Genomic DNA, 9276 nt, shown 5'->3' with positions numbered 1-9276 from the left:
CAGCCAATAAAAGCATCTGGAGCAATTCTGCATTGTAACACGTGGGCTCACCCCAAGTCAGAATCAATTCAATGTTAACAGGCTCACTTCTCTGGAAGCCCCTGGGTGGCACAAAGCTTTCCATTAACCAAAAAGTCAATGGTTTGAATCTCCCATCCAGAGGCACTTTGGAAGAAAGGCCTGGCTTCAAAAAAAAATATCGTAGCCTTGGGTGCTCTGCAGAGTACGAGTCAAATCTGCACATACAGGGTACCATGGGTCAGAATTGGACTCAGTGGCAAATGATTGGTTCATTTGTTTTCAAGTCCTTCAAGTCCGAGCTTCTCCGTCCACATGTAGAAAATCAGTGCCACACCCACGGAACTATGTGCACAGATGTGGGCGAGCATGGTGTTCATAAACCCAAAATAATAATTTTATTTTTATTTTTTTTTTATTTTTATTATTATTATTAAAATTATTGTTGTTATCTCCCAAGCTCCTGTTTCCTAGGCTCCCTGACCACAATGTCCTCAGCCCCTGCCAGCAATGGCGTGTTCGTGGTCATCCCGCCCAGCAACGCCAGTGGCCTGCGCCCCCCGCCAGCCATTCTGCCCACAGCCATGTGCCAGCCTCCGGGGATCATGCAGTTTGAGGAGCCACCACTGGGGGCGCAGACGCCCCGGTCCACGCAACCTCCCGACCTGCGGCCCCTGGACACATTCCTGACCGGAGAGCCCAAGGCTTTAGGGGTAAGAAGCACCTCTCATAAACTTCCCACTCTAACCTGAAACTATCCCCAAAAGTCTTCTTTGAACCAATAGTTCATCCTAGTATGTACATGCATGTCTGCACTGAGCCTCAGCCTTTGTAAAGAATTTTCTATGTGAGATCAAATTGGCAACAACTAGAAAGATTAGATGTGACACTTAGGAGCAATGAGCATAAGTCAATGATGACAGAACAATTCAGAGAAAGAGGGTGTGAGGTTGCACACTGTGAAGGATTTATACCATGGTGCTGAGTGATATGTGTCGATACTTACACATAGGCGCATGTAGATTCATTTTTGTTGCATTGATTCTGACTCCTGGCGACCTCAAGTGCATCAGGGCAGAACAATGTTCCATAGAGTTTTCGAAGGCTGGGGTTTTTTTGAAAGTAGGTCATCAGGCCTTTCTCCTAAGTGGTCTCTGCATGAACTTGAACCACATGAACTCCCAACTTCTCAATTAGTAATCCACATAAGCTGGGTTCTCTAAAGAAATAAACCTGAGGGAGCTTAGAGAGAAAGATTTCTTTCAAGAAAGTGGCTCCTGGTGCTTGCAGAGACAAGTCTCAGGTCTACAGGTGAGACTTTGAGAGGCATCTGGGGAAGCAAGAGTCCAGGTGGTCAGCAGGCGGGGCCTCATGCTGCTAGATCTGGAGACTTTAGATTTCACAGGCTGAGAGGTCCAAGGTCATTGATGGAAAGCAGGGTCTCAGATGACTGCCTTCGGCCACTTTCAACTTCTGACTTGAGAGGCTGGGATGTCCAAGGTCATCGTGGAAAGCAGGGATGAAGACTGCTGGCTCTGTTGGCAAGCGTGACAGATAAGCCAAGGGTTCACGTCTGGAGAGCAGACACAACAGACAGCCAGGAGCAGAGCTCACAGAAAAGCTCTCTGTTTTTTTATGTGGTGTCAAGTTGGAACCCAACTCACAGCCTACACTCTAGCAGATTCTAAGAGGCTGTAAATTCCAAGAGAGGTGATTGCCCATCTTTCTTCCTCAAAGCCCTTGGTGGATTCAAACTACCTGCCTTTGGGTTGGCAGTACCACTCTTTACCACTAGACCACCAGGGCTTTTTTTTCCTAAAAAAATAAAAAATCCCTAACATAAATACCACGTAGGCTACCTGTGTGGAGACCTCCTCTTAGCAGATAAGAATAATCCTATTGTGGCAACCTTGTTTTATTAAAATCATAGAGGTTAGAACTGACAACAAACAGAATGGTTCCTGTAAAAATAGCAAGGCCAGCATGTTGTTGTTGTTAAGGATATCATTCATGAAGAGCTCAAAGGATCAAACACACTAAAAAGAAAAGGTCATTAAAAAGAGAGGAGAAAGAAAAAACCAAAATAGATGTCAGAAGAGACACTGAAAATGGCACTGGAGCATCAAGAAGCCAAAATAAAGTGAAGAGGTGCTGAAATAAAAGCACAAGATGAGGATGGCCATATCGGGCCTTTACTGACTCCACCAAGGGGCACTGTCCATGTCAACAACATCAATAGATCAAAATCAATGCCATTGTTGTTGTTGTTGTTGTTATATGCCATGTCGCTTGTGACTCATAGCGACCCTATGTACAACAGCCCTAAACTCTGCTCTGTCCTGTGCCAATCGCACTGTCTCTGACACTCCCATCCCGATTATCCCAGTCACTGAATCAATTCACCTCATAGAGGGTCTTCCCCTCCTGTGCTGTCCCTCCACCCTCCCAAGTATGATGTCCTTCTCCAAGGACCAGTCTCTCCTTACAACATGTCCAAAGTATGTCAGACGGAGCCTCAGAATCCTTGCCTCCAAGGAGCCACCCAGTTTAACTCTTTCCAGGATGAATCTGTTTGTTTTCCTAGCAGTCCATGGTATTCTCAATACTCTTATCCAGCACCACAGCTCAAAGGCATCTATCCTCCTTGGTTTTTGTCCAACTATCTGATGCATAACAAGTGATTGCAAAGACCATGGCCTATATCAGATGCACCTTAGTCTCCAGAGAGACACCATTGCTCTTCAGTACTTTGGAGAGGTCCCTAACAGCAGACTTCCCCATTGCAATATGTCTTTTAATTTCCTGGCTACTGGTGCCAAGAGTGTTGACTGTGGAGCCAAGCAAACTAAAGCTGTGAACAATCTCAATCTCTTCACCATCCATCCTGATGCTGCCAATTGGTCCAGTTGTGAGAATCTTTGTCTTCTTGACATTGAGCCTCAATCCATATTGGAGGCTGCAGTCCTTGACCCTCTGCAGCAGGAGCTTCAGGTCCTCCTCAGTTTCAGCAAACAGGGTTGTGTCATCTGCATAACACAGATTGTTAGTAAATCGCTTGACCCCACATTTCTCCTCATAGAGCCCAGCCTCCCAAATAATCTGTTCTGCATACAGGTTGAAAAGGTACGGAGACAGGATGCATCCCTGGCGTACACCCTTCCCAATTTTGAACCATGCAAGTCCTATGAGGCCAGACAAATCCCCTCACTCCCATCCCTCTTTTCTACTCATTCCAATATCAATCTTACTGCTCTACTGGGTCCAAAAACACATTGCAATAGCTCACCAATTACACAGAACTGTATCTGGGAAGTCAAAAGGCTCTAAGTAAAGTTGGTGGCAGATACACTCACTCAGTCAGGACAGCTTTCAAAATGTGTTCATAGGCTCCCCAGCCTCACATCTTTAGACCAGTGTTACAAAGCCCTTAGTCCCTCTCCTCCTCCCCCAACCCTAGTCCTCTAAAAAACTCGTGCAATAAGCTCTTAGCTCTGGTTCCATGGGGTAGCGTTCCCAAGGTGGTTTCTGTCTCATCTCAGGTCTCTGGTTCTTTGCTGTGCCCACATCTCCTACTGCTGTGGACGTGGCTGGTGTAAGAACCTCTGGCCCTACAGGGCGTGTACTGCATGCCTGCTTCTTCTTTGCTGGTGGTAAGATTCTCAAAATCTGCGGATCGGTTCGTTCAGTTTAGTGGCGAGACTAGCCAGTCACCTCGTGGATGGGTTAATACACCCTATTCATGTATCCCCACCCATCTATGTGGCAAAGTCAAAGTCAATGGCTAGAAAAGTCATTTGGAACAAAAAACCCTTAATACCACACAGTCCATTATAGTAAAAATTGTGCACATGTTGTTGTTGTTGTTGTTAAGTGCCGTCAGGTGGTTGATGACTCATAGCAACCTTATGAACGAAAGACCTGTACACTTGTATAACTTCCATCGTTTCTCCAAGTTCATAGGATTTCTGGAGGCAAGCTATTTCAGAAGTAGATGCCTCTCCTGCTTCCAAGCTTGTTTTAATCAGGGAGCTCCACCAAACACTGTCCACCATGGGTAACCATTATCACATTTGACACATCAATGTCACAGTGTTCAGCATCACAACAACCACAAGTTACCTCTGTACAGCAAATGGACAGACCAGTGCTATACCACTTAGAAGAATGTTTAACCAAAAACAATTAAAACCAGGCCTGAGGGCCATAGATTAAAATCACCGACCTTTGGCTTGGTAGCATCACTTTCTGTCCACTAGGCCAACTGATCTCTCTCATCGTTGTTGATGTTGTTATTGAAGTGCCATCGAGTTGTAGATGACTCATAGAGACCCTATGAACAAAAGACCAGAACACTTGTATAACTTTCATCATTTCTCCAAGTTCATAGGTTTCTGGAGGCAAACTATTTCGGAAATGGATGCCACTCCTGCTTCCAATATTAAGGACCATGCTGACATACAGTATTAATGATTACAGTAGGCAAGCACATTAATAATTTGCACCACCCAGGAACTCTGTGTCTGTGTGTGTGTGTGTGTGTGTGTTTTCTTCAGCTCATCCCCTGGCTCCAGTCTCTATGTGGAAGACAAAAACATAGACTGAACAATGCGGTGATGATGATGGTGACTGGTGATGGCTCCCACTTATTGGACACCTCCCAGGGAGTCATGAATGGCACCAAGGACATATTGTATAGAATCATTACATCCTCACTGTCACCTTCTGAGACAGGGGTTCACAGTTTACATTGAAGAGAACAGGATACAGGTTTGGCAAGGCTAAGCCAAGTGCCTGAAGTCACAACACTGATAAGTGTCATCCTATAAGCTCACTTCTCTTCTGGTCTCAACTGGCTGGAGATGGACAAAGTAAACTGCTGCAGACCAAGGGTAAAGTATTTTTATAATTATTTTATAATTATGAGACAGACAGTGGGGAATAAAATAAAACAAAGAGGTAAAAACAAGGGGCCAGCAACTCTTGCCTGAAAGGCCGACATGAGCTTCCCTGTATCTTTACTGAAAATTATCAGGAAGCAAATCACAAAGAGAATTCAGTGCAAATGAAGCCAAGCTCTTTCTCTTGAAAACCCGCCCCCTGACTCAGGAGGGAGGGGTCAGCAAATGCAAGAATCTGGTATACCCTTAAGGATTGCCTTAGTGCCTCAGGGTGATCTCTAGCTTGAACCGTGCCTCCCCCACATCCTGAAATAGCATTTAGTTTATTACAAATATTGAGTACTGGCTTCCCATAGTCAACTGAATGCAATCACTGGGGTTTTGAGCCTCAGAGCAGACCTTGGGAAATGATGGCCTCGCAGGCATTTGTGGGGACACATCCAAACTGCTGAAAACCAAAACCTTTTTTAAAATAAATGGGAAACAGATAGGTGTTAGGGAGTGCCACCCAATGAGAAAGACTGAGGAAGACTGCAGTCACAGCCAAGAGGCCTTGGGCAAATTCCTTATCACCTTTGACTCTCAGTTTCCTCACCTCTAAAATTAGGATACCCCACCCCATTCCACCACCCTTGATTCTAACTCTTAGCAACACAGTAGGACAAAGACAAGAAGCTGTGCTGCAATCCTGGAAGCGCTGAATCCACCAGCTGTTCCATGGGAAGAAGTTGAGATTTACTGCCTCTAAAAACCCGCTGGAGGATCAGCTATGTGTGCGTTCAAACTCAACAGCAGTGAGCCAGTGAGGCACCTTTGGGGGCCATCCATCTTTTAAAATAGGTCTAGGGGTGCATTTAAAACATTAAAAAATGTCCAAGTCCAGAGGCGATGCCATGGCTAAATGGATCAATCGGTGATGGACAATTGGGTAAGAAAGACACTCAGAGAGAAAGGGCTGGCTGCAAGCTCATGGTGAGAGGGTGACCAGCAGGCGCACAGCAGTGCCGGTCATGTTAGAACGAGGTCTAACAGAGCTGTGCTGAGAGCTGCGGATAAGGGCACAAAGCAAGATACAACTCCATAGGAAAGTCACGCCTTCACCATGCGGCCACAGGATTGGGAATCAGGAAGAGGACATCTTCAGGGACAGGGAAACAGATGAGTGGGCCTCACAGGCTGTGGGGGCCTGGTCTTTCTACTTACAGATGTCTCGTATGTGTGTTCTCACGATGTCTCCTCAAAGGAAAGGAATCAGATTTGTTTCTGGTTGTCAGGTCTAGGTTAGGGAGTTGCTGCTTTGCTCTCCTCTGACCAGCAGGGGGCTGTGTCGAGTTGGCTCCATGCCCTGTCTACTCCTTGACCTTGACCTGGCTCTCCTCCAGCCAGCAGGGTGCAGTGTGGAGTTCACTCCATGGCCTCCCTGCTCCTTGACCTTGACCTGGTTCTCCTCCAGCCAGCAGGGGACAGTGTGGAGTTCACTCCATGGCCTCCCTGCTCCTTGACCTTGACCTGGCTCTCCTCCGGCCAGCAGAGGGCAGTGTGGAGTCAGTTCCATGGTTGGCCTGCTCCTTGACTTTGACCTGGCTCTCCTCCAGCCAGCAGGTGCAGTATGGAGTTGGCTCCATGGCCTCCCTGCTGCTTGACCTTGACCTGGCTCTCCTCCAGCCAGCAGGGGGCAGTGTGGGCTCCTGGGCCTTGGCATGGTTCTCCTCCGGCCAGCAGGGGACAGTATGGAGTTGGCTCCATGGCCTCCCTGCTCCTTGACCTTGACCTGGCTCTCCTCCGGCCAGCAGGGGGCAGTGTGGAGTTCACCCCATGGCCTCCCTGCTCCTTGACCTTGACCTGGCTCTCCTCGGGCCAGCAGGGGGCAGTGTGGGCACCGCGGGAGAGCCCTCTCCACGCCCGCTGAGCCTCTTCCTCTCCCCGCAGACAGTGCAGATCCTCATCGGCCTCATCCATCTGGGTTTCGGCAGCGTCCTGCTCATGGTCCGGCGTGGACACGTGGGGATGCTGTTCATCGAAGGTGGTGTTCCTTTCTGGGGCGGAGCCTGTGTGAGTGCTGGAGCCACAGTGGGAGGGTCCATGCCCAGACTCTCCATTCCCCCTGGACGCCCCACCTCACGCGCATCCCTGAACTCAGCTGAGCCGAGGCGGGGCCGGGGAGTCATCTCTTGATAAATTTAGGGAGAACAAAAGCTGTCATGTGGTCATGCATCAGTTCCAAACCCATGGTGACCCATGTGTGTCAGAAGAGAACTACATGCCACAGGGTCCCTCGTTAGCATCCGTGGGGTCCCAGTCCACCAGGAGTGGAACCCCCAGAGAAGGGGGCAGCAAATGTCTCACTGAGTCCTCTCTCCTCGTCGCAGTTCATCATCTCGGGGTCCCTCTCGGTGGCTGCTGAGAAGAACCACGCCAGCTGTCTGGTAAGCCCATCCTCCTCACCCCCTCATGCGCACCCTCATCCACAGGCAGGCAGACCCCGGATGGTCTTAGTACTGTACTCTGCCCACTCTTGCCTGAAACCCCCTGGAAATGTGGAGACTGGGCCTCAACGGCTGTAGCATGGAGCCTCCCCAGCCCCTGCCCCTGGGGATAGGGGGTAAAGGACAGGGAGACTCGGACTCTAGAACCCTCCTTCAAGGCCAGCTTCCCTTCCAGCAGCTTCCAAGACAGACATATATGCTAGGCAGCAGGAGCCCCCCTCCCAGTGCCCCATGAAGGAGAAGGTGACAGATCTCATCTTGCTGTCCAACAAGCACACAGCCAGGCTCATGTCACTGTCCCAGCTGCCTCCTGGGAGGGTGTTGGAGGGGGTGTCCTGGCCCAGCTCAGGCAAGGGGAGCCTGCTGCCCCTTTTCCTCCTCTCCCCCCTCCCCTGCCCCTCCGGCCAGTCTCCTCTGTCTCTCCCCTTCCTGCAGGTAAGAAGCAGCCTGGCCACCAACATCCTCAGCGCCATGGCGGCCTTTGCCGGGACAGCCATCCTGCTCATGGATTTTGGTGTCACCAACTGGGTATGTTGTCCAGTGTCTCCTGGAGTGGGGAGTGTTGGGGGATAGATCCAGAAAGGGGGCAGGAGGGAATGTCACGAGTATATCGACCCTGGGACCCTCCCCTAGGAATGGGGCATTGGGGGACAAAGTGAGGGGACACAGGGCTGGCAGCAAGATGACTGAGTCCAAGGACAGCCCTGTCACCAACTCGCCATGACCTTGGGCTGGTTCTCTCTGTCTGGGCCCCCACCTCCCCCACTCCAGCACCTCTGGCGAGGCGTGCCTTGACTGGGCTTTGTGTCACCAGGACGTGGGCAGGGGCTACCTGGCCGTGCTGACCATCTTCACCATCCTGGAGTTCTTCATCGCTGTCATCGCCACCCACTTTGGGTGCCAAGCCACCAGGGCCCAAGCCAATGCGGTGAGCACTTTGCCCCTGCCCACCTCGTATCTGAGCTGGTGGGAGCTCTGCTTGGAGGGGGTATCTCACTGCTTCCAGTTCCTGGGGGAGGAGAGTGTAGGGCCTGGGCTTCTAGAGAGGCCCACTCTTACGCATCAGGGTTTCCCAAAGAGCCAAAATCTAGGCCAATGCAAAGGCTTTGAACTCAACAGGTATTCTAAAAGTTGCAGCTCAAACTCACACAGCGGGCCATGGCAGATAGACTTGCCAATTTGCTTCCTTTGAGACTGTAGCCAAGAAACCCCCGGGGAGCACAGTGCTCCTCTGGTCCCCAGGAGTCAGGGGAATTAGGCCAAGGAGTCTGTGGACAAATGAAAGTGGGGCTATTCTCCTGCTGGCCACTGGGGGGCTCCAATGAGGCTGAGCAGAGACACGGACTCTGTGCTCAACACGCCCACAAGGTGTCACCACGGAGACAGCGCCCCAGGTTCTGAACAGCAGCGACCTTGACTGTTTTCCTTTGCAGCCTGTGATTTTCCTGCCAAACGCCTTCAGCACCGACTTCAACATCCCCAGCCCGGCAGCCTCCCCGCCTCCCGCCTATGACAACGTGGCCTACATGCCCAAGGAGTCTTCGGAGTAGACAGCCACTCTGGGGGACTGGAGCCCAGCCTCTCCCCAGCCCCCAGCTCGTTAATGGGGGGCAGGGGGAGGAGGGCAGCCTTTCTGAGTCCTGTCTCCCCTTTCCCCCAAATGCCCACATTGCTGTGGCGCCCGAGCAAAACCTCACCCCCTGACATCTGTCCCCCACACTCCTCCAGCAATTTCTTACCTAAAAAGCACAGATTGGTGTCAGGCCGTGTTGTCTTATTTCCACACACACCCTCACTCTCCCCCTTCCCTCCTTCCCCCCCGGTTTTCATTTGTCCTGATTGCTCATTTTGTCACAGGGTCAGGGGAGCTCTGG

At 50.5% G+C, this 9276-nt stretch overlaps 1 protein-coding gene across 1 annotated transcript; it reads left to right on the top strand.

Moving 5' to 3' along the window:
- Positions 1-500: 500 nt before the first annotated feature.
- MS4A15 (membrane-spanning 4-domains, subfamily A, member 15) lies at positions 501-8952 on the top strand. Its single transcript, XM_006899848.1, has 6 exons — positions 501-731; positions 6846-6968; positions 7286-7342; positions 7838-7930; positions 8217-8330; positions 8836-8952. The coding sequence occupies exons 1-6, from the start codon at positions 507-509 to the stop codon at positions 8950-8952; spliced, it is 729 nt and encodes a 242-aa protein (XP_006899910.1). The 5' UTR covers positions 501-506.
- The last annotated feature ends 324 nt before the right edge of the window (positions 8953-9276 follow it).

The sequence above is a fragment of the Elephantulus edwardii genome, unplaced genomic scaffold, assembly GCF_000299155.1.
Source record: "Elephantulus edwardii isolate Elephantulus edwardi_28Jun2011 unplaced genomic scaffold, EleEdw1.0 scaffold00268, whole genome shotgun sequence".
Lineage (NCBI taxonomy): Eukaryota > Metazoa > Chordata > Mammalia > Macroscelidea > Macroscelididae > Elephantulus > Elephantulus edwardii.
This window is presented reverse-complemented; position numbering and strand designations above follow the sequence as displayed.